The following is a 25,229-nucleotide window of genomic DNA, read 5'->3' on the forward strand; positions in this document are numbered from 1 at the left end:
GGCCCTGCTCTGTCTGAGCATTGGGCTTCTAGCTGCCCCCCTCCCCACAGCCTGCCGCTGCTAGGAGGTAGAACTTTAGGACTGGTCCTTGGCCTGTTTCTACCTGTCACCTGGCTCACCTCACCACTCACTACTCCTCCATCACAGCAGCCCAGCCCTGTCCCTGGCCTCCCTGGCTAGGGCGTTTGGGGGTCCGTTGGGAGGAGTGCATCACTAAAGACTTCTTCCTACTCTCCTGCACCTTCTCCTCCTTGAGTCAAGGCCTCCGGATCCACATGGATAGCTGAGATCTTTTCTTGGAGAAAGACGCTTTCCTCTTTACTCCAGTCCCTCACTTCCCCACCTGATTTTCCTCCTCTTCTGCTGGTCCTATCTTTTTCTACTGCCTTTATTCAATTTCTTGCTTGTGTGCCCTTTTGGGACTCTCTTGTACACTTTCCTCCCTCTCCACCATCTCAGGATCTGTGTGTGTGCTGCCTTCCTCCTGTGTGCTTTCTGTCCCCTCATCTCCGTCTTGTCTTCCTCTCCCATTTCTATTGCCAAAGGGAGAGATCCTCTCTGGGCTGTTCCCTGGCCTGTCTGCTCCTCTGGGCTCTGTCCCAGCAGCCACAATGAGTTCCACACTCCACTCGGTTTTCTTCACTCTGAAGGTCAGCATCCTGCTGGGCTCTCTGCTGGGGCTCTGCCTGGGCCTTGAGTTCATGGGCCTCCCCAACCAGTGGGCCCGCTACCTCCGCTGGGATGCCAGCACGCGCAGCGACCTGAGTTTCCAGTTCAAGACCAACGTCTCCACGGGTCTGCTCCTCTACCTGGATGATGGCGGAGTCTGTGACTTCCTATGCCTCTCCCTGGTGGATGGCCGTGTTCAGCTCCGCTTCAGCATGGACTGTGCCGAGACTGCCGTGCTGTCCAACAAGCAGGTGAATGACAGCAGCTGGCACTTCCTCATGGTGAGCCGTGACCGCCTGCGCACGGTGCTGATGCTTGACGGCGAGGGCCAGTCTGGGGAGCTGCAGCCCCAGCGGCCCTACATGGATGTGGTCAGTGACTTGTTCCTTGGTGGAGTCCCTGCTGACATACGACCTTCTGCCCTGACCCTTGATGGAGTACAGGCCATGCCCGGCTTCAAGGGATTAATTCTGGATCTCAAGTATGGAAACTCGGAGCCTCGGCTTCTAGGGAGCCAGGGTGTCCAGTTGGATGCCGAGGGACCCTGTGGTGAGCGTCCCTGTGAAAATGGTGGGATCTGCTTTCTCTTGGACGGCCACCCCACCTGTGACTGTTCTACCACTGGCTATGGTGGCAAGCTCTGCTCAGAAGGTAAGACCCTCTCCCTCTCTTGCTAGAGACCCACCCACGGGATAGCTGAGGCTGGGGCTCCTGATAGAAACCAGTTCTATATGGATGCACATCTTTAGCTTCATGTTAGATCACTGGGCCCCTTGCCCTGAGGAGGCAGTGGAAATCCTTTGCCTACTCTCAATGGAGAATCGAATCTGTCAGATCTCAGCAGGAGGAGAACACTGGCCCCTGAACCCTGGGCTCTGTACCCTACTCAGAGGGTTAGATGAAGTAGGGTCTGTCCCAGCTTGGCCCCTCTCACTGCAGCACCGTTTATCACAGTCAACCCAGGGCAAGAAATCAGATAGAAACTGGCAAATTTCGGCTAGGCACGGTGGCTCACACCTGTAATCCTAGCACGTTGGGAGGCTGAAGTGGGCAGATCACTTGAGGTCAGGAGCTGGAGACCAGCCTGGCCAACATGGTGAAACCCTGTCTCAACTAAAAATACAAAAATTAGCTGGGCATGGTGGCACATGCCTGTAGTCACAGTTACTCTCAAGGCTGAGGCAGGATAATGGCTCTAACCTGGGAGGTGGGGGTTGCAGTGAGCTGAGATTTCACCACTGCACTCCAGCCTGGGTGACAGAGTGAGACTGTCTCAAAAAAGAAAAAACAAAAACAAAAACAGAAATTGGCAAATTTCTACCTGTGTCCGTCCTGACCCCTTGAGGTTTGGACCCTTAGGGATAGTTGGGAAACTCCCCATCACTTCCTCTTAATCGTCCCTCACATGAAGAATGCCTGTGTAAAGAAAAATGAACCCAGTTCCTTTGTGGCCCGCCCCACCTCCCAACCCTCCAGGAGGTGTCTGAAAGGTGGATGAGGCATCTGGGCCAGGCCCTTCTTGCCTCTTTGTTTTGTCAATGAGGATTTCTCACATGAGGTACCTCTTTAGATGTGGTTCCCTTTCCCATCCTCTCCAAGTACTGAGAACATTGCAAAGAGGAACAGAGATTGACTACAGCCTTGTTCAGCCAAGCCTCCAAGGGAGCTGAGAGTATACAGCATATCTGGAGAACCTCCCAGGTTCGACTGTGACTTCCCAGGGAGAAGCAGGGAGGCACAAAGGCTTAGGCTGCCCTCCCTTGCTCACCAAATCCTGACTGTTTGGGATTAGATCTAAGAGAGATGACTCAAACTTTCATTCGACAAATACTTAAAATCCAGATTCCTGGATTCCTAGACTCACTCACAGCTTAGATTTGGGTAGCAGGAACTGCTGGAGAAGCTGAGAACGGACCATACAGGTATGTATGTTGAGAGGTTAGGGTGACAGGAGGCAAGGAAGTCACATTTCTTCCTATCCTTTTTGGGTTAAGCCCTGGATTCTCTTTTTTTTTTTTTTTTTTTTTTTAAATTTTTTTTATTTTTTTTTATTTTTTTTGAGACGGAGTCTCGCTCTGTCGCCCAGGCTGGAGTGCAGTGGCCGGATCTCAGCTCACTGCAAGCTCCGCCTCCCGGGTTCCCGCCATTCTCCTGCCTCAGCCTCCCAAGTAGCTGGGACTACAGGCGCCGCCACCTCGCCCGGCTAGTTTTTTGTATTTTTAGTAGAGACGGGGTTTCACCGTGTTCGCCAGGATGGTCTCGATCTCCTGACCTAGTGATCCGCCCGCCTCGGCCTCCCAAAGTGCTGGGATTACAGGCGTGAGCCACTGCGCCCGGCCTAAGCCCTGGATTCTCTTAGACGGGTTTTATGTTGCCATCCCCTACTAGTCTCTTTGTGGAGGTGATGTGAGGTATAGGGCAGAACAGTGGTTCTCAACTTAGCTGCATGTTAGGATTGTCTTGGGGGAATTTAAACTCCAGACCACACCCCAGGCTAATTAAATCAGAATCTCTTGGCATGGGATCCAAGCATCTGTACATTTTTAAAGCTCTCCACATAATTCCAATGCACAATCAAAGTTAAGAACTAACAAGTACAAGATCAAGGGAGGCCAGATGGCTGGTGCCAGGTGGGTGGTGCCAGGTGGGTGTGGCCAGGTGAATGCCTTGCCACTGACTCCCAAGATCTCTTCATTCAGGTAAGGCCCTGCTACCTTGGGATTTGTAATTAAAAACTGCAGGTGTTCCTTAAGTGTTTCCAGAACATCCCAACCCCTAAAGCAGGTTGTGCTTGATGTGAACTTTAGCTATCAGTGGCTATTTAAGAATATTTAAAAAAATTAAAAGAAAATTTATTTCCCAGGCGGTACCTACTGGAGACTAGAACACGTCAGAGGTCTTGTCATGCAGGAGCTGCCTGGGTCTCCACTCCTTTCTCCTAATGGGTTAGGCATCACATCTTTCTCTCTTCCTGTGGGTGGGCTGTCAGAGCCGGAGATGCCAGGCATCTATACTGTCCTTATTTGGCTTCTGTTTTTCCTCCACTGAACCCACTGGGAGAAGGGGTGGGGAAGAGACAACCCCAGTCTACAAACCATTTTGGGAATGTGGTTATTGAAGTGCTTCTCACAAGCAGGTGCCTTCTGGAGCTGACTGCTGTTCCAGAGCTTCTTGGCTTTGGAGAAAGTTCTGCCTGAAGACGCTGACATGATCACTTGTTTTCTTATTCGCCCAAAGGATCTGTTCTGTTCTCAAAACTTGTATTGAAAGCTGGCATTCTTCCTTTCTAGGGACCAGGGTGTTTGCAAGTATGTTGTTAACTTGCTGATTATCCCTGATTGCATTTTTGTGTTTAAAAAGAACTCATTTCCTTGGGGCAGGTTTGGATCAGCACTTTTCTGCAGGGAAAAAAAAAAAATCTCTATACTGTATATGTATACAATTTGCTTTTCTCTTCTTTTTCTTTTTATATTTTGTGTGTGTTCCAGTTCCCAGTGGAATTTCTTCAGAGCAGATTGTGTGCCGTTGGTTTTTAATAGCTAAATGCAATATGTATATTTTAATAATTGTTTTTTTTTTTTCCTACAAGGTTCAGATCATCTCCTATCTACGGACTGATACCCCTATCTGTAGAAGGCAAACACACAGCCTAACTCATTTATTCTCCTGGTACATACATAGAGTAAATAAACTGCCATAACAGTAACACTTGGCTGGCTTGGAACACAGCAGTGCAAAGGTTGAGGTGACAGAGGATGTCGCAGGAGGTAACAGAATCTCCTGTTGATTACTTGGAGCCTGTTGATCCTGGTAATTGTCATCATGTCTAATCAATCACAAAAATGAATCGCAGGCTATTAGAAAATAACCGTTGCCTCTACACATAGTTAATTTTTAGAAAGTACGCAGGAAAAACCCACCTGCAGGAAAAAGGGAAAGGAAATCACAGCAGCTGCTAAGTGTCAAACAGATCTACACAAAACAAGATAATGTCTGCCCATTTTTCCAAAGATAATGTGGTGAAGTGGTTAGAGAGAAATGCATCCATTCTCCCCACCCAACCTCTGCTGAATTGTCCATGTCACAGCACTGACTCCAGGGAGCTTATTCCCAGCAGGCAGAATGTGCACCAAGCACCTCTTGTCTCAGTTTGCAGGCTAGGCCCTGCTATTTGATGGTGTTAGGGTTTGCACCTGGCATGAAAGGTCCATTTTGTACTTCATGCTTTAGCAGTTCAAAGAGCAGGGAGAGCTGCGAGGGCCTCTGCAGGTTCAGATGGATGTGGTCAGCTCATTGGAGTCGCCTTCTGTGGTCCATTAGCTCCTAGCCCACCTGCAGTGTTGCTGTTTGCTTGGCTTGTCTGGCTCTCCATGCCTTGTTGGCTCCAAAATGTCATCATGCTGCACCCCAGGAAGAATGTGCAGGCCCATCTCTTTTATGTGCTTTAGGCTATTTTGGTTCCCCATTGGGTATATTCCCTAGGTAAGACCCAGAAGACACAGGAGGTAGTTGCTTTGGGAGAGTTTGGACCTATGGGTATGAGGTAATAGACACAGTATCTTCTCTTTCATTTGGTGAAAGACTATTAGCTCTGGCTGCAGACTGAATTCCACACAGCTTACTTGGGAAAACTTTATTTCAAATAATAGTCACATTGAACATTGTGGAGAATGATGGACAGAGAAGAGGCCCTAGATTTTTACATCTGGGTGTTATGTCTATAAATAAAATGCTTTGGTGGTCAACTAGACTTGTTCATGTTGACATTTAGTCTTACCTTTTCAGTGGTGATTTTAAAATTATGTATATCTGGTTTGGAATATAGTGGAGCTATGGTGTGGCATTTTCATCTGGCTTTTTGTTTAGCTCAGCCTGTCCTGTTACGGGCAGCCTTGAAGCTCAGTGGCTAATGAAGAGGTATCCTCACCTCCCTCTAGAGAGTGGTCCCCTCACGGGTCATTGAGAATTTGTCAGCACCTTGAAATGAGTTTAAACTTGTTTATTTTTCAAACATTCTTGGTTATGAATGTGCATGTATTGAATTACTTGACAACCTTATGGTTGTGAAGAATTGATTCAGTGCTAAGGTGTATAAATTTCAGGACCAGTGTCTCTGAAGAGTTCATTTAGTATGAAGTCAGCCTGTGGCAGGTTGGGTGGAGCCAGGGAACAATGGAGAAGCTTTCATAGGTGGGTCTCTACTCCCAAATCTACCTATGTCATATATCACTCATGCCAAAACATTTTATATTGATTCAGTAGAGGGATAAGGTTGATTCAGTAGAGGGATAAGGTTTTAGTATACCAACAAAGAAAAAGTTGATTACTTGTCTTCTGTCTTGTCCTGCAGACTTGAGTGGGTGCCCGGACCAGAAGTGGTTTGTCTCAAGACTTAACTGTTACATTTTCAAGTGTTGGAATCCTCTAGTGAAGTGTCGTGGTGGGTGTTGGTGATAGGGACCACAGCCTTGTTATATGCACACTGTTGTGTGGTCCTCAGTAGTGACTGTCCCCGCTCCCTCCCACTGCCTGAAGCTCAGATCCTACTCAGGTCCGTTTGATTGATGGCTCAACACCACTGTGTGGCCTTCACATGCCTTCCTGAAAGTGAATTTCAATTACCTTTTTTTTTTTTTTTATTGAGAATTTATGACTCTTGCCCCATCTCTCCAAAAGCCAGGACTAGGATGGAATGGCATATACCAAGAGGAGGCTGCTTGTTCCTGAGCATTTGCTGAGATCCAGAGACATCAGATACTGTAGTGCAGGGACCAGTGGTTGCCGCAGTTGGATCCTCCTGGTTTGGGCACTTGTGTAAGAACCGGGTCATTTCCTCTTCCTCTCCACAGTGCACATGCTGCTTGAATTATAACATGGCATTGTTCCTAATCTGTGTCAACTCTGAATGGCTTTGAGGAGGGGCGGTGGACTGCAGGGAAGTGGTGCGTAATCGGAGAGTAAAGGATTACTCCTTTCTAAGTCTTCCCTGGTTTGGGGAGGAGAGAACAGAAACAAGGCCTTAAAATGTACACAAAGGAGGGACTGCTGCTTCTGAGACTTGATTCCCCACCCAGCATTCAGGCTTTCCATGGGACCAGCCTGCCTCTCCACCAGCCCAGCCAGCAGGGGCTGTCACTAAACGGAGCCTGAATAGGGGTCTGATTGCTCCTTTTTCCTCCTTTCCTCCTGATTACCAAGTGAGATTTCCTGGGTATACTGTATGCTAAACGGCAGAGCTGCCGCCTGCCACTTGCTTCAATTATCCCTCTTTTAACTGCTGAGGGAAAAGCAGTTTTTTAAAATCTCCCCCTCCCCAACATCTCTGCCTCCTTTAACGAAATAAGACCCTTCTTCCATGTTCCCTCTTCAATGAGGTGAAAGCAGCCTTCTCCTTTTGCAGACACTGCACACCAGCTGCAGGCTGCAAAGAGGGTGGGCAGTGGATAATGCTTTGGTCCAAATTCAGCAAGGCTGAGGGTCAGGCAGGCATTTTGCCAGGAGCCTCAGAGTAGCACATGAACTTGCATTTGCATTTGGTAATGAGATACCACAGGCCCAATGCTGGGGGCTAATTATTTTCAAGACCCCTATCTCCCTTTGCAGCCTGCTCCAGAAAGATGGTTTCCAGTTTCTGGGGCAGCTGTCCTTCAGCTGGGTCCTCTTTCTCCTCCACAGGGCAGATGAGGTGGGGTGGGGTTGCAGGTTGCACTTGGGTGAAGGGACTAACATCACCCCCTTTACTTGTAGTCACTGGCGCCACAGTGTGGGTCCGTCACAGTGAGGCCCCAGAGGCAGAGCTGGAGTAAGGGAGGCTTTAGGGCAGGGCTCCAAAGGTCGAGTGCCCTTCCTTACACAAAATAATAATGATATTATTACCATTGCTCTTATTAAATACCACCCTGCACCTGACATTCTAGGTGCTTTTTGTATTCATTGGCTCATCTGTTCCTCACAAAACTCCTATGAAGTTAATATCATTAGCTCCATTTTACAGATGAGGAAACTGAGGAATCGAGAAATTTGGAACTTGAACCACATTTAGCATAGTGGATAAGGGTATGGCTGCTGGAGGGAAAATGATCCTAACTTAAATTTGAGCTTGTCTCCTTACATGTTGTATAGCTCTGGAGAAGGTTTTTGAAGCTTCAGTATCTTCTTTAGTAAAAATAATAGCTAATAATCACAGAGCACTGGCTCCAGGCCCACACTGTCTTAGGTGCTTTTCATTCACTAGCTCTTGAAACCCTCACAACCACTCTTGACATGCTATTATGATTCTCATTTTTTTGGATAAGGAAACTGGAGGGCAAGAGGTTAAATAACTTGCCCAAGATCATGCAGGTATTAAGAGGCAGAGGTGCAATTTGTGTCTAGGCAGTCTGGCTTCAGAGCCTACACTGTCAACCACCATGCTATCTTGACTCTCAGTGAAATAGGAATCATAAAGAAATCATACATCATGGAGTTGTTGAGAGGATTAAATGAGATAAAACTTGAAGTTATCTGCTTACACTCTAGGAAAGAGCAAGTTCTGACTCTGGGCTGTTGGTCTCCTGGCCTGTGTAAGAACAAACTGCACATCAATTTGGTTTCACAGCAGATTTGATGCTTTCTTTTGAGCGACCCCTGCCTCCACCAGTTTCCCTTATCCCAGTCTGAAAGGTGGTAGAGATAAAAGGAGGGGAATTTTGGAAGTGTACAAAATCCAATTTCATTGCCATTTGCTCCTGCCCAAGACCACGGGGCTGCTGACAATGGTTGTGACTGCAGGATCGGATTCAGGGCTCTGCCTGCAAACGTATGGTATTCTGACCTCAGCAGCCACCCAGTGAGGCAGGTAGGGCAGGCCTTAGCATCCCACTGAATAGATGAGGAGACCCAGACCCTGAACTTGTTGTGGGTACAAGGGTATGAGGGCAAGTGTGGATGCTGCCTGTTGGACAGCCATCTCTAGGACCTGAGAGCCCAGACCCCCAATGTGGCATTTTACCTCTGCCCGTGGGCTCCCTTCATGGACACAAATGGCCTGTGTCTCTGTTGTGAGGTGGAGCATTGCCTCCGTGGATGCGGATGATAAGTAAAATGTCAAGTTCCTGGTGCAGGAGGCTATCAGCTTGGTCTGTCCCAGGGGCCTTGTTCCTTCTAGCCAGAGAGAGAGAAAGAAGGAAAATAGGAAAGAAAATGAAAATGAATGAATATGAGTACAGTGTTCAATTCCCAGCCTCAAGACTCTGGTTTTAGTGAAGTGACTGGGATTGGACCCAAGGGTCTGGAGGTAGTTGGAGCACAGATACACCACACCGGAGCTTCACTGGACAGGATGACCTCTTCAGACTTACCTTTGGTTTCCCAGGTACCAGGCAATGCCCATTACCTCACTCAGGGTTGGTGGTGAGAGTTGGAGTTCCTGGATTCCTCTGTCAAACTCTTCCTAGCTTTCCTGCCTTCAGCTTCTCTCCTCACATAATAAAACCAATCTTTCTCTGTGTTTCTTCTTGTCTTTTCTTTTGTGTGTGTGAGAAGGGGAGATGATTACAGAGGCGGATTTGCCATGAAACTAAGCCATTCATACATTCTTGGTTGCACGGGTCCCTTCTAAGTCCCCACACCTAATTTCGTATTTGCAATTTCTTTTTCTTAAGGAGTCCCAAATATCATAAGCACCAGGTCCCACCTCTGTGGATCCCCCTCTGTTAACATGACTTGTTGCTGTCCGGTGACAGCAATGTTGCTCTGGGTGTATGTGTGATTTTCTTTTTTTCTTCTAACCAGTGACCATTCATCACAGACACATTTTGCACTTCATAACCACCATAGGTGGACGAATCAGAACTAGGAAGTACAGGAGGGTGCAGGGAATATAGGAATGTCATTTGGGAAGGTGTAGTGGGAAGAGGAGATGCCTAGGATATCCACTGGGTAAAGGGAGGAAATGTTTGGAAATATTTGCTGTAGATTTAGAGGAACAAGGTGGTATTTGGACAGAGGGATCACTCTAGTCATCCTCCTGAGGGTTTTTTCCCTGCTAAAGTTGGGAGGTTTAATTTGCTGTGGCTCACAAGGTAAGAGGGAGTGGGGGTATGCTGGGAACTGTGTTGCAGGTGTCAGGCTGTGGCTGGCAGAGGAGAAGGACAAAGTGTGGCTCTACAGGCCTGTCTCCCTGGTCTATTTGGGAACTGCACTGCCAGTTGGTTGTCATTATTGCTGTTGTTCTCCAGAAATTGATGTCTTTGAGTGACCTATTTAAAAGCAACACGGGGCTCCCTTTAAATGTGTCATGTCTATATCTGCTCTCAAATCTTGACTGTGGCCATAGTGTTCCTAAATAATGTATCTTCCAAAGTTTTTTTCTTTTTTCTTTTTGAACCCTGGAACAGGTACCAGTAGCTTTTAAAAGCAAGCTGACTTCATAGTCATCCAGAGAAACTACCCAGTTGCACTCTATGGCAAAATTTACTTTGTATCTAGTCCTAGAAATTGTGAACCCTTTGGCTCTTTGGGGGAAAAACAGTGCACCATGCAAAGGTATGCAAGGGCATAAAGAAGGTAAAGATGAAAGAGAGGGAGGGACAAGAACTGTAGGCAATGTAAAGCTCCCGGCTCAAGTTTTCTAGCTGTGAAATTCATGTAGGATCCTTTTGGTTTTACTGAGAGTCTAATTTAAGTACAGTGTCTTTGTAGCTAAGAAAATGACTCTGGGGAGTTTTCCTTTAAGTTTCTTGATGAGACGCTATTCATCCGATCCTCTCCTGATGCTTTTGCCTCTAATCTGCCAGTTTGGTTCTCCTGAAGTTGTTCTGTTTGCCCGTGTGATGTCCTTAGAAGACAGAGTCCCAACAGCCCTGTGGTTGGTTGTTGGTAATATAGGACTGGTGTCTCCACTCTAGCAAGCAGTACATTTCAGGCAATTCTGCAGTCTCTCCTCCAGGTATAATTGGAAATGTGTTGCCTGCAGCTCCTGGAGAATAGAAGTACAGTGAGAGTGTGTACAGCTCATTTACTTAATAAGTTGCTTTCAAATAGAAAGGAGTACCCCACTTGTGAGGAGGGATACACTGGAAAGCAAAGCTGAGATCACTTCTTTGTGATCCACATCATGGAGAAAGCGCTGGACAGGCTGGGAGGTTACCAGACACTCAGTTTCTTCCTTCCTCCTCATTCTCTCAGGCTTCTTTTCTTTCCAGACAGGGCCCTGTATCTTGCATGGTTAACCTTGAGAGTTAAGAGAATGGGAAAGACTGGACTTGGAGGATGCTGAGCTCTGACCTGTGGAATCCTTGAAAGACAAATCCTCCCACAGTCTATTTGCTCTGTCTGGGCCAGAAAAGACAAGGCTGGAGTTTAGGCAGAGGTGTTGTACAATCACATGGTGTAATTTGACTCACTGCTTATTTTAAGGAAACACACTGAAATTTGGGGAGATTCTGGTGTTGCAGGAGAAGTCTGTGAGGAATGAAGTGTGGATCGTGTGACCCTCTTAGAGGATGCTAAGACATTTAGTATAATATATTGCTTTCTAGCTGTGACTTTGCCCTAGGTAATGCACTGGAAACCAAGGTACATTATAAGGTATCATGGGAGTCTGGACGCTGTGGCCCACGCCTACAATCCCAGTACTTTGGGAGGCTGATGATGGAGGATTGCTTGAGCCCAGGAGTTTGAGGCCTGCCTGGGCAATGTAGCGAGACATCATCTGTACAAATAATTGAAAAATTAGCCAGGCAAGGTGGTGCATGCCTGTGGTGCCAGTTACTTGGGAAGCTGAGGTGGGAGGATTGCTTGAACCCAGGAGATTGAGGCTGCAGTGAGCTGAGATCACACCACTGTACTCTAGCCTGGACAACAGAGTGAGACCCATATCAGAAAAAAACCAATCATGGGATAATAAGTTTAAAGGGGACTTCAAAAGTCATTGGATCTAACTACTCATTTCTCATCCTCCTCTGCACTGTGTAAAATGAGCCTCCCCTTGCCCCCCCGCCCCCCCCACAAAAAAAACCTCCTAGCCAACTGCAATAATGGGAGCTTGGTGCTTTTCAAGGCAGCCTGATGTACCTCTCAATTCTGAGTATCAGGGAGCTCTTCTTTATATCAGCCCCAGCCACTTTCTCAGTGGTCCTCATTCTATTTAAAGTAATCTGACCTTTGCAATGGGCCATGTGGGTGAAGAGGATGGGTGGGTTGATCCCAACAGTTCTGAATGATGCTTTGCAGGAATTAACCCTTGTGCCAAAGTAAAATTCATAAGGGATTCTCTAATATGGTGCTAGCAGTACACATACCACTGAGTTATTTAGAATTAACTGCTTGTGATTAATCTGAAACAATGTGGGAGGGCTTGATGTAGGAAGAGATTTGATGTAAGCAGGTGACTCATACTCCAGTCATTTTGGTTCTGGGGAGCTTGCACTGTGAAAGATTCGTGGTTAGCCCCATCTCTGACTCTTTTGTCAGTGCCTCATTTTATCCCTCTGTGATGTCCCATCTTCCCCCATACCCAAATAGGTTTTTAGCATCTCTGAATTTCCAAGGAGCTTCCTGGAAATCCTGAATTTCTCTGCAATGAAAAGATGGGGGCTGGGTGCAGTGGCTCATGCCTGTAATCCCAGCACTTTGAGAGGCCGAGGCAGGCGGATCACGAGGTTGGGAGATTGAGACCATCCTGGCCAACATGGTGAAACCCAGTCTCTACTAAAAATACACAAATTAGCTGGGTGTGGTGGCGGGTGCCTGTAATCCCAGCTACTTGGGAGGCTGAGGTAGGATAATCGCTTGCACCCGGGAGGTGGAGGTTGCAGTGAGCCGAGATCGTGCCACTGCACTCCAGCCCAGGTGACAGTGTGAGACTCCGTCTCAAAAAACAAAACAAAATAAAACAAAAAGATGTGAAGTTCTGGAATACAATGGAGAAGATGAAAAGGGGATGGGATTAGACTTGGCTAACAAGCCCATCCTGGTAGCCAGAGTCAGGCACGCCAACAGAAATGAAGATTTCGCTAAAAGTCCTAGCAGTATTTTTTTCTTCATTTTTTTAGAAGATAAGGACATGACATGAAGCAGTATTGAGTACCTGCTCCTGGAGACAGGACTTGGAAGAATATGCCCTTTGTGAAAATGCTTCCTACTCTGCCAGGTTGCTCTGGGTATCTCATATTTTTGGCACTGTTGGTCAGGAGTCTCCCAGGGAAAGGGCTTAGGCAGGGCTGGAAGATCTTGCTCTCACATTGGCATAGACTGGAAATCTGCCAAGCAAATTCACTCCTGCACCCTAAAGGGGATGAGGCTAGTCTTGGCCGCCAGCCATCTGCCCATTGACAGTCATTTTCCTGAAACAGTAGCAGAAAAAATAAAAAAAAGGAACTCATCTCATCATTTTGTGGTTTAAAATAGTTTACTTTTAAGAGCAAAGCCCACAGACATCATTTTGAGTCCAAGAACTGAAATGTAGCGAGAGTCACCAACTCATCTATGGTCTCATTGTGCAGCCAGGCCTTGGGCCACACACGTGTGCTGGGAAGTGGGCGGGACCACCTCACACCATCATGTGGTCATTGCCACGTGGGCAGAGAATGGTTGAGTTTCAGTTGCTGTGGAAACTTTGCTATTTGCTCATCCTGATGTTGAGTTTTCAGCCTTGTGTTAACGCAGATTGGGGCTATTTTTTCCTTGTGTAGAATATATAACCAGTGGCTACATTTTAATGTGTCTCTTGGCTCCCTTTGGCTTTTCTATCCTTAATGCAAGTTGCGATTGCTCAACTGGGTTTCCTGATTGCTGTGGCAGGAATATGTGAGGAGGTATTCTCTTTGGGAACTGTGATACATGAAGCCAAGGGTGGGGGACTCTGTTTCCCTTAGTTAATGCACTTACACGCTTGTGTGCTAAATGTCATGTCTCTGACAAAAAGCAGGTACTCAATAAATGTTTGTTGCCTTAATCACATTGTGTGTATATGCATGTTTTGTACGTGTACATATGTGTCTGTGTTCATATATGTGTGTGTATGTGCTCCCTAATGTGTGGTAGATGGAGGCGGTTCCCAGGAATATGAACTCAAGAATATCTGTTGAATAAATTGATCAATGAAGGCAGGTCCAATCGGACCACACTGGCCACTGTTGGAAACACCTTCTTTCTTTTCATGGGAAAAGCATCAGTTTTGTTGTGGGACAGATTTTGTTGAATCTGTGTCAAGCACATACACATTCCACTTGGTTTGATCTAGTTGAGGATGAACTAGAAAGACTTTTTTTGGTTTGTTTACAAACCAATGATTTCCTATAACAATTATAGGCAGTAGCCAGCCTGGGACTGTGTCAGTGCAGTAGAATGGCTGTTTGAGGCAGGCACATTGTTGTCACGGGAGATGGAGAGGCCCCACTTGCTCATGTGCATTCCCTGGGGAAGATGGAGCTCACTAGAGACAGGATAATTATCCTCAGATATCAGAAGTGCTGCCATGCAAAGGAGGATGATGATACACTGGCGGGAAAGCCGAAGGAATCTGAGCCACAGAGGAAGAATTCTCTGATGGTTAGAGGTGTTGGACCACAGAACACACAGCTTTGGCAAGCTCTTTTCCCAAAAGGGGCACAGCAGGTGCTTTTGTGAAGCTGTCAGGAGCATGTGCCAGCATGTGCATGCCTTCAATCCAAGGACTCTGTGGTTTTGGGGTCTTGGTAGCCAGGCCCACCCTCATGTTTGATCATGCACATCATGCATCCCCTTTCAGGGGATGAGGAAGATTATTCTCTAGATCAGTGGCCTCCAAATAGGGCACAGGCCAAGACCATTTTTTGGGGATGCAGGATCTGACTTCATTGATTAATTTGTTCAACAGATGATATTGAGCTCATATTCCTGGGAACCTGCATCCATCCAACATACATAAGTTAACAATGCATTGATAACTCATATGCAAGTTTTTTAATAAGTAAATATGCATCTGTTGTGAGAGCGTAGTAAATTTTTCTTTCTCGTGGGGAATTTGTTCAGAGAGAGTAGGAGGCCACTGATCAACACTCAAATCTACCTTTATCTCTCTTTAATTGGTTATAGTTACTCATGACTGCCTGTAGCAATCCCTTACCCCCAGGGCTTGCAGCTTTCGGGGGCAGGTGATACCTAAGGCATTCCTGCTGCCAGTGGTATATGTGTTGGGCTCCTCACCTCTGCCTTCACCTCTGCCTGTGGTGGTCTTGATTGACCTGCCAGGTGGCTCCGAGGGCTCCATGGGGAGATACTCCAGTCACAGTTCCTTCTTTAGAGGCCTCACTCTGTTCAGGATTACTAATGCTATCATTTTTAGTATGAAAACTATGGTATGAGCATTTGCTGGGGCAACTTCGTTTTGTGTAAGAGAGCAACGTCTCTGAACTATCTCCAAGCTTTTGCAAAGCAATCTTTGATGTGTAATCATCTGCTTGTTGCGACAGGCCATCACTTTATTGGAATAAGTTTATTCATCTGACATTCACTGCATGGATGTCTGTAATGTACCAGTGTGATCCCTGCCCTTAAGGGACTTATGGTCTAGTTGAGAAGCTGTATAGCACATATCAGAGTTTCTGTAATAGCAGGTAGAATGTTTGTAAAGCAGCTTAAAAGGGAGCGTGTTATCCTACCTGGGTGTGGGTATGCACATGTGCACTTGGGGTGAGAGTTAGGGATTGGAGGCAACTTTGCAGAGCAAATTCTTGGGCAGGGCTTGGAAGCTTTAATTGGGAGACTGGGAGGAAAGGACATTCGGGGCAGCTCTATGAGAGAGCAGCACGCTGTTTCCAGTTGTTTGCAGTAGTTAATGTGGTTGGACCAAAGAATTGAGGCCAATGGAATGGTAAGGAGAGGATGAGTTAGGGAGAGAACGTCTTAACTGCTTTGTAGGAATTTTGGACATTATTTTTTCCACAACTGGGAACCACTGGAATTTTTTCAGTTGAATTGTGACACAGTCAGATTTGAATTTTAGAAAGATGACTCTAGGACCAGTTTGTACAATGGATTAATGATAGAAAGGCTTGAGCAGGGAAGCTGGATAGAAGCTATTGTGTGGTTTTGGTGAGAGAGGAGTCTGTATTAAGGGGTGGGTAGTGATGGAAGAAGGGCCGATTACAGAGATATCAAGGAGAGGAACTTGATAATTAGACAGGCATTAATTTTAGTTTTGGAATCAGATTGCCTGTCACACACTAAACTGCAAATTTGGGCAAAGAATTTCACTTCTCTGTATTTCCATTTTGCCATTTGTGAAATGGGGATGATAATAGTGTGTACCATTTAGGACTATTATGAGATTTCAATGAGATAGTGCATGTAGAGTGCTCAGGACAATGCTTGGCACATAGTAAACCCTTAGTGAATGTTAGCCATTATTGTAATTGAAGAGAAAGACAGAACTTCAGTAATATGCCCTTCTGGTTGTAGGAATATAGCACTGGAAAGCCATTGTGAGGAGCAGGTTTAGGGTGAAGATGAGAGAGAAGTAAAAATAGATTTTGATTTGGCCATATCCTGTCTTCCCTTCAGAGCCTATAGGACTCTTGTGGGGAGATGTACAGGGGCAGGTGGGGGCAATTATTGGCATTGACTGGGGGAGGACGGGGGCTGCCACAAGTGTCAGGGTGGTGGTTGTTGTGGTGGGAAAGGCCTGGACATGGATAAGGCTGCCCAGGGAAGGAATGTAGTTTAGAGGAAAAGGAGCCTAGATGCAGAAACTTTGGGAACTGTAATATTTAGGATGGTAGGGGAAAGGAATCCATAAGATAGACTACAGCAGATACCCAGACATGTAGAAGGAAACTAGGAGTGAAAAAAATGCTTTAAAATTCTTCACTGGTGAATATGTGAAAGAGTATACCTTCTTAACCTGGTTGAAATTGGGGCATGCATTTGAAAACAATAAAAGGATAAAGAATTGCATCATTTAGTTTCAAAAACTATTCATTTTGGTTTTTCTTCTACCTTCAATGTAGTGAGGTCTGATCATTTAAGAACATTCCTGGCTGGGCATGGTGGCTCACACCTGTAATCCCAGCACTTTGGGAGACTGAGGAGGAAGAATCACAAGGTCAGGAGTTTGAGACCAGCCTGGCCACCATGGTGAAACGCCATCTCTACTAAAAATACAAAAAATTAGCTGGGCCTGGTGGCGGGCGCCTGTAATCCCAGCTACTTGGGAGGCTGAGGCAGGGGAATCACTTGAACTCGGGAGGTGGAGGTTGCAATGAGCCGAGATTGTGCTACTGCACTGCAGCCTAGGCGACAGTGTGAGACTCCATCTCAAAAAAAAAAAAAAAAATCCTACGAATAGAAACTTGTGTCTTACATGCAGGTGATGGTGAACCTGAGGGTTTTGAATGTTTTTGCACATGACGGAGTTTCTGGCTCTTAGAACATCAGGGTCCCATAAGAGCAAGAACTCAAAGATCTGAAAGAAACAAATGCAGAGAAATGAAGTGACTTACCCAAGATCAGCAAATTGGTATTCTAATTTGAACCTTGCACTTTTTTGAGACCATGTGAAATGCTTTGGCTAAGTTTTTCTTAGGGTCTGGTGTAGAACCCTTGGGGGTGCCAGTGCTAAAGCTCAGCTCAAAGCCATACACCTCTAGGGATCAAGGGAAGAAATTCCCCTACCTCTGGTCTCTGTGGGCTGAAAGAGCGAGATGCCCACTTAGGAGATGCTGGAAGCCCTGGCTCAGCTAGCAATATAAGTGCTGGTAATTAATTCACTTGTGGTTTCTTTATCTCTGCCCAGGGGTGGGATGCTTGGAAAGACAGTAAAATAATTTAAGGAAATTGAGGCTCAGCTCTGGTTGCCTGCTTGCTGCCCTTCCTTCTGCCTTCAACTGTCTAGGACTGGGGGTGGGGGCTGTGTCTGTGCTCTGAATGCTTGCTGTGCATCAGTTTTCCAGGAATTTCAGGACACAGGAATTATCACCCAGCTGTGTTGTGTGTTGCTGTTCAGCAATCTGAAGTTGCTTATCTAGCGTAAGTCAGAATGGGGAGCCTAGGGAGGAGGGGGAACGCCTTCATTTTTTGAAGCAGAAGAAATTGAGGTATTAGGGGCCCAGCTGGTATGCGATGAGAACCAAGAAATGGAGCCTACATGGACATGCATGCTTTACACAAACTCTCTTACTGAAACTTGGCTATGTTATCAGAAAGGTACCTCTTTCCACTTCATCCAACAACAATGCACACTATTTGAGGTTCACTCTGTGTCAGGAGAAGCATCGGCGGTAAGACTGGTGAGCAACACAGGCACATCCTGCAGCTTAATTAACCAAGCAATTATAGAGTGGTGTATGCTTTAAAGGAGACATATGTATAACAGCGGTCTCTGTGGGTTTATTGGTCCCTCTTCACATATGGCAGAGAAAAGACCTTGTGAAGTTCAGGAGTGTGATTAAGATACTCCAAGGAATCACACACAGGAGGTCCAGAGCTTTTGCTGGAGTCACTGTTCTCAGACTGGCTCTCCTAGTCTGGGTTTGTTGGCTGAGGACCACAGATGAAGCCAGTAGACTTGGGACTTAGACTTCTAAGTTTAGTGCCCAGCTCTAATCATGCTCCCGAGTAGGCCTTGATGATGCATTTTAGTTTCATGCAAGTTGATATGATATGACTCTGTGTCCCCACCCAAATCTCATCTTGTGGCTCCCATAATTCCCACATGTTGTGGAAGGGAGCCAGTGGGAGACAATTGAATCATGGGGGCAGGTCTTTCCCATGCTATTGTCATGATAGTGAATAAGTCCCCCAAGATCTGATGGTTTTAAAAATGGGAGTTTCCCTGCACACAGTCTCTTCTCTTGTCTGCCGCCATGTGAGATGTGCCTTTCACCTTCCACCATGATCGTGAGGCCTCCCCAGTCATGTGGAACTGTAGGTCCAATAAACCTCTTTCTTTTGTAAATTGCCCGGTCTCGGGTATGTCTTTATCAGCAGCTTAAGAATAGACTAATACACAAGTCTTATGATTTATTACCTTCTTATTTTGATTAGGTAAATTTAATAATAATGACAGTTAACTAATTCTCATGAAGCAGTTACTATGTGCTGGGGACTGGTCTAAGTATGTTCATATGTGACTTCCTTTCATTCTCCCAGTTGCTCCTACCCAGGAAGCAGATGGTGGTTGTCCTGGTTTTACAGATGAGGAAACTAGCTGAAGAGAGAAAGCAGTCTATCTAAGGAAAGAGCCCAGGCAGTGGATGTGGAGTTTGAGCTCTTTACTCATCTCTCTCTGCTACCCCCTGTTCAATCTGGCATTGAATGGGGGCTCCTGTGGATATCAGTGACCCAACCCTGTCCTCGGCTGGCCCAGCTGGGGTGTCTCTAGCATGCAAAGACACTGCCAGTATTCATTGACCTGTCTTTTGACCTTCTCCCTCTCTTGCACATAATTGATGTGCTCTGCTCTGATCCTGATTCAGACACATGTTCTGCAAAGAGAAACATACAAGCTGCCCTGGACCGCTTTTTATTCTATTGTCTTATTCCATCTCACTGGCCATCATTGAGATGGATCTAGAACCATGCTTGGGCTAGAATCCCATATTCTCTCCATCTTTTAAAACTTATGACCTCCAGGTAATTTTTGTTATTATTTTTATTAGTCTGTTGTCCACCACTATCCAAAAAGCTTTTTGTCAAGCTTTAGTGAAAATCTTTTACTTGTATTACATTGTAAAGTGAATATTATTTCAATTACATTGTACAGTGAATATTATTTCAATTACTTTGTACAGTGAATATTATTTCAATTTATGTATTTCCCCAACTCATGCATTTTGTTGCTTTACCCCTTCCCCCTCTTAAGCATCATAATCCAACCCTCTTTTATGAAACTGACTTAAGGAGGCAAGGTGACTTACAATAGGTCACTCAGGTAGCAAGTGCTGGGGACTGGGACTAGAACCCAAATATCCTAACTCCCAGCCTAGCACTCATTCCTCTATATCACTCTGAAAAAAGATTTTGGCTAAGGAGAATTGATTGATTCAAAAGAACATCAATTGCCAAGCACAATCAGGGGTGATCAAAACAGTTATGGTGCCTGTCTGCAATGAGCTTACAAACAAGTGGAATCTTTTTATGGAAAACATAAACCAGTAAGTGTGTAATTACTTGTAATGAGTACTGTAGATGGAAGAACAGAGTGAGGGGAAATCTAATGAAAACCAGGGTAGTCAGGGAGGTCTTTCTGAGGAGGTGACATCCAAAGATGAGAAGGAGCAGGGAGAAAGCCAGGGAGCGGGGCTGTATGTGTTCATTGTCATTTGCTTGGCTGAAGAACAAGATTGGTTAGTTTAATACCCTTGGCCAGAACTATGTCTTTCACTTTCATGTATTTGCTTGGAGTATGGTTGATGGGTAGTGATGGATGGATGGATAGAGGGATGGGTGGAGGACTGACTGGGGATGGGGAAAGAGAGAAGCCATCAGTGTGATAGGATGAAGGCAGCTGACCTTGGCTGGTAAGTGGACACACACATGGCCCTCTCCTTCCAGAGTGCAGAATCTTGGAGGTGAGGATTTGGGGGTAGAATGTCTATGTAAAGGAAGCTCTCTTGTGGGAGAAGGGTAAAAATGAAGGGCTGCTGGGACAAGAAAGCGATAGTGTAATTTGCCACCAGCTTTGAGAAACTTATTGCTCGAATAGCTGCACCATGTGGCTCCAATCCATAGTGCCATAGATCATCCTGAAAATTCCCAGATAGCTTCTCCTTCTTCTTAATGTCTCAGTCCTGCCCTCCCAGGTCCTCCCACCTGCCACAGTGTATTTTCTGGGTACATGAAGAGAAATGGGATGTTATCTTGATAGATCTATGCTCTTCAGCTGTTGTTCGCAGGGACATTTATATTCCAGAACATCTAAAGGGTTTTCAACTTAGAGGAGTAGTGGAAAATGAGGCTGTGGAGTCAGCCTGATTCTCGATGGGCCATTCTTCCTTGGTTTTAGGCCAACATCTATTGACCTATTACTACACTTCGGGCACTATGAATAGCTTCACCTTTTATTCCCATTTTACAGATGAGGAGACTGAAACCCAGAGACTTCCCAATCTACCCTCCACCCAGTAGTACAAAGATACACAAGGAGCTAGAGTGAAGTTTTTCTATTCTGCATGAAAACAATAAAAGTAAATAAACAATGTAGTACATTTTTGGTGAAGTCACTTTTTTTTTTCTTTGTTTCTGGGATATGCCCTTTTATTTTTGGGGCATGAAAAGACCTTTTCTTTTTAAGATAATATGATGATATAAAGTGTCAGATTTTAGTTTTTGTTCTTTCTTGGTAGTAGAGAAATACAGTTGGCCAATGTTAGTTTCCAAAATTGCTTTAGATATATTAGAGGTAAATAAACTCTATCAATCTGAAGACCACTGTTGCAGATGTTAGCTTAGATTCCTTTAGGAGTAAATTATTTGTATGATTTTATTCACTTTTTATTCTGATCTTTTATCAGAAAAACTTGCAAATAAACAGTAGCTCCGAGACCGTATAATTTATTTTTATTCAGCATTTATCAAGATATTTTGATTGTACAGTTTTGACCCTGAGACCCTTTACCTCTATGTTGGCATAATCAGATTTAGACAAAGACTGTAGCATTTTTATCAAGGGAGTATTTTTCAGAAGCAAACAGTGCAGGGGTCATATAATTCCTCAATTCATTTTTTCTTCAGCACAGTTAAACCATTCCTTATTTTTTCAATTCAGTTTTATCTTACTGAATTATCTTTAACAAGATCAATTCTGCTCCATGTGCATTCTATAATGAAGATTTGATTCATCAATCAGTTATTTTTTCTGTGCCTATCAAATTTTACCTACACAGCTTCTACTATTGTGAATGTTCTTTTGTGGCCATTATTTCTACCACATCCAATTTTCTCACATCAGATTTGCAGGTCTAGATTTTGTCAAGAATGTTTGATTCTTTCTTCAATTTTTTAGTCAATAACAAATTTCACCATGTGCATTTTTAGCTGCTGTCAGTTCTATTTTGTGTGTGTGTGTGTGTTTGTGTGTGTGTGTGTGTGTGTGTGTGTGTATTTTCCTGACAGGTCTAATTTTTTTTCGGGTCAGTTTTTGCAGTTTGAAAAACCAAATCTTTTTCCTACAACTAAAGTCAGTCCCTTTCCTAATAGTTTCTCAGGAGTGTGTCCAAAACATATTCAAGGAGTCAAAACATCAGGGTCAAAATAGCCTGTGTTGTTTACAGAGACCAGCCACCCAGAAGGATTAAGAAACTTACCCGAGGTCGTACATAAAGTGGGCAGCAGATGTCTGTTGGGTCACTTTAGAATATACAGCCCCTCTTGTTCAGTGAGGGGCAGAGTAAGGATGTAAAACTGAGATGAGCTTGACCTTGTGCCTTCCTCCTTCTAGCTTCTACTTCCCAACCCCTCTGCAGAGCTAACAGAATTTCCACTGACCCAGCCTCCCCAAGAAATGGCAGCTGGGGCCACAGTTCCAAGCCTCTTGACTTCTCTGTGCTTCCTAGCTAGGTCCGCCTTAAGCTGTGTGTGCACTGGGGTGGCATGATTTACAAATAAGCAGGACCAAAAAGGAAAAATCCTCTCTTGTGGAAAATTAGGTCAGTGGCAGAGTTGGGGAGGGGAGGGAATCTGGGCCCTGTTCTTCCATCCTTCAGTTCATTCCCTTTTCCTGAAGCCAGCAGGGTAGAAGCCGATGGTGCTGTTGGGAGCAGACATCTGGGGGTGAGGGGGTGGGGAGCAGTGCCCATGCACATGTTCTTATGTGGATATGTGCGAACATGAAAGTGGTATGTGTTGCAACCACTTGGGACTCCTCTGTCTCTGAATGTATTTGTCTGGATTACTCTAAGGGGGATATTAGTGTTGTCTAATAACAGCCTTAGATTTATCAGGGGATTTGTTTGATTAATTCCAAAGCAAAGTACAGCAGATAGATTAGAGCTCAGCCAGTGCAGTGGGTCTATACCACCCATCTCTGCCCTTTCTAATTCCTCTTGCGGGGGGTCCCCTCTCCGTCTTTGTTGTCCTGACGGTTGAAGGCTCTAATGTTTAAGACCCCACTGTGTGATAGTTAAAACCATTTCCCACTGCTAAAATGCATGAGTGAGTGTCTGGGCTTAGAGATAAGTTTCCAAGTTCACACTGTTGTTTCTCTACAAAAGCTGGAGAAATTTGGCTACTTGCTTTTCTTTCCCAGTTGCCACTGCCATACTCTTTTTTTGAATACTAAAAATATTTTATTGCATTTATAAACACAAGCTTTTGGTGATAGATTATCACTGAGTCCTTTCTTTATTGAGAAGTTGTAGGGCAGGAGCAGGAGTAGAGAATCCTGTAAGTTTGCTTTACAATTTTTTTTCAGGGTGCACCTGTTTAAAAGTGTGTAGAGGATAATGAACTAGGGGAGGTAGAAGTAGGTTAGACTTAATAGATTTTCAACAAGTTACCCAAAACCAGTGGTAGTAGGTGGCATCCTGATGCCTGCTAGAGTTGTGGAGAGGGGAGAGGACAGTGATGAGGCAGATGATATATTAAGAGTTAGCAATAAAACACATTTGTATGGTATTTTGTATTTTTAAAGCATTTTCATATACATTATCTCATTTGAGTATCAACCCCCTAAAATATATTCTTCTATTTTATATAGTAGAAAATACTGGCACAAAGAGTTCAAGGTCATTCAATGAACTAGTGACTTTTAGAACTGACACCACCTCTAAATCCAGTGCTTGCTCCCACCATACTCTTAATGCTGGGTTCTTCTCCCAGACCCCCAGTCCAGGGTACCGGTACCCCAGCAGAGGCACAGTGGGAAAAGCAATGACCCGGGATGCAGATGACCTCAATTCTGATTTCAGCTCTGACATTGTCCAGCTGAGTGGACATGTTAATTCCTCTCTCTTGGATCTGTGTTTCCTCTTCTGTGCCTAAAAGTGTCCTGGACAACTCTACAGCGCTGATCACAATTATAATTAATTAATTGCTTGTATGATTATTTGTGGCCCATCTTCCTGGCTAGACTCTAAGCTCCAAGAGTGTAAGACCTGTGTCTGTCTTGTTCATCTGCCATCACCCCAGTGCCTAGCACTGTCCCTGGGACATAGATAATGTGCAATGAATATATGTCAATGAAATGAACCTGTACAATGAAAGGAATGGACCTTACTTGAAATCCTAAGACTCTTCCGCTTTTCAAATTCTCTGCTTTTTCTGTATTATCTCTGAAATAATCTCAGAAACACCCCCCTTTTTTTGTTTTCACTGTTTTTAAACTGTCTTTAGAGTACAACAGAAGTTATAAGATAAAAATAGTGATTAATAAAAATTCTAATTATAACTCACAAAGCATATTATTAATATGTGAATGTGAAATTGAAATTCTTTTTAGGGACTCTCTCTCCTCTTAATCTGTGTTTCTTTCTTTCTTTCTTTTTTTTTGAGATGGAGTCTCACTCTGTCGCCAGGCTAGAGTGCAGTGGCATGATCTTGGCTCACTGCAACCTCTGACTCCCTGGTTCAAGCAATTCTTCTGCCTCAGCCTCCTGAGTAGCTGAGATTACAAGCATGCACCACCACGCCCAGCTAATTTTTGTATTTTTAGTAGAGACAGGGTTTCACCATGTTGGCCAGGATGGCCTTGATCTCCTGACCTCATAATCCACCCACCTTGGCCTCCCAAAGTACTGGGATTACAAGCATGAGCCACCATGCCCAGCCTAATCTCCGTGTTTCTTGGAAGCAGAACGTCTCCTTGTCTGGGTTTCTGAGCTCCCTCTGAAAGGGTCTGCCGACTCCTGTTGAGCCTTCGGAATGGGACTGGTACTCATTAGTAGGCAATATGCATGGACCTCAGACTCAAAAAAGATTATTTTAGGTCCAGAGCTTTACAACACCTCCTTACTTTACAAAGGAGAAGAAATCAACCTTGCTCATTTTTTTTTTAAATGGGGGAAATGGAGGGGTACAAGGGAAAGCTGAAAAGCTGCCAAGGGGCTTAGAAGTCAGAGAGTCTTCTAGTAGGGCTACTTGCTTTCTTCTGGGGTTCCCTAGGTCACTAGAAACTCATTCTGTCAGGGCAAGGACCCATTGGGAGGCATTCAGTTGAATGCTCTCTTGAGCCAATATGTTACCCCTTCCTTCTCAAGTTCATTGCAAACCATGTTAATCAACCGTAAACTTCTTTTTATCCCAGGCCCATGTGTAGCTTCAAACTCTTTCTTAACACAGTATTCCAGGATGTCAGCAATCAAAGAACAGGGAATTAATATGTGCTGAGCATGGTGTCAGGCAGGTCATTAGGCATTTTATAAACAATTGCCTCTTTTGATAAGCTTGACAACTCTGGAATTGATATAATGACTCCCAATTTACAGATGAAGTTTAAGGGACTTATCCAAGGTCAAATAATGAATAGCAGTATTGGCATTTGAGCTCAAAACTTTCTACATACCTCTCAGTGAGCCCAGCCCTCAGGGGTGTCCATCTGACCATCGGCCCATATGGTGAAATGTCTTTACAAAAAATTCCTCTGCTAGGTGCAGTGGCTCACA

The 25,229-nt window shown here is 45.0% G+C and overlaps 1 protein-coding gene across 16 annotated transcripts in view; it reads left to right on the forward strand.

Annotated features, from left to right (window-relative positions):
* Window positions 1-562: 562 nt before the first annotated feature.
* Window positions 563-25,229, forward strand: part of NRXN3 (neurexin 3) — a 1,630,631-nt gene continuing 1,605,964 nt past the window's right edge. For 8 of the 16 annotated variants that reach the window (XM_025391720.1, XM_025391722.1, XM_025391730.1 and 5 more), the window contains exons 1-2: window positions 563-1,320; window positions 23,185-23,190. In XM_025391720.1, coding sequence (XP_025247505.1) covers window positions 612-1,320; window positions 23,185-23,190 — 715 coding nt within the window. In that variant the 5' untranslated portion in view covers window positions 563-611. The remainder of the gene's footprint in view (window positions 1,321-23,184; window positions 23,191-25,229) is intronic. The other 8 variants (XM_025391727.1, XM_025391719.1, XM_025391733.1 and 5 more) reach the window with 1 other exon arrangement.

This window comes from Theropithecus gelada, chromosome 7b (genome assembly GCF_003255815.1).
Source record: "Theropithecus gelada isolate Dixy chromosome 7b, Tgel_1.0, whole genome shotgun sequence".
Taxonomy (NCBI): Eukaryota; Metazoa; Chordata; class Mammalia; order Primates; family Cercopithecidae; genus Theropithecus; species Theropithecus gelada.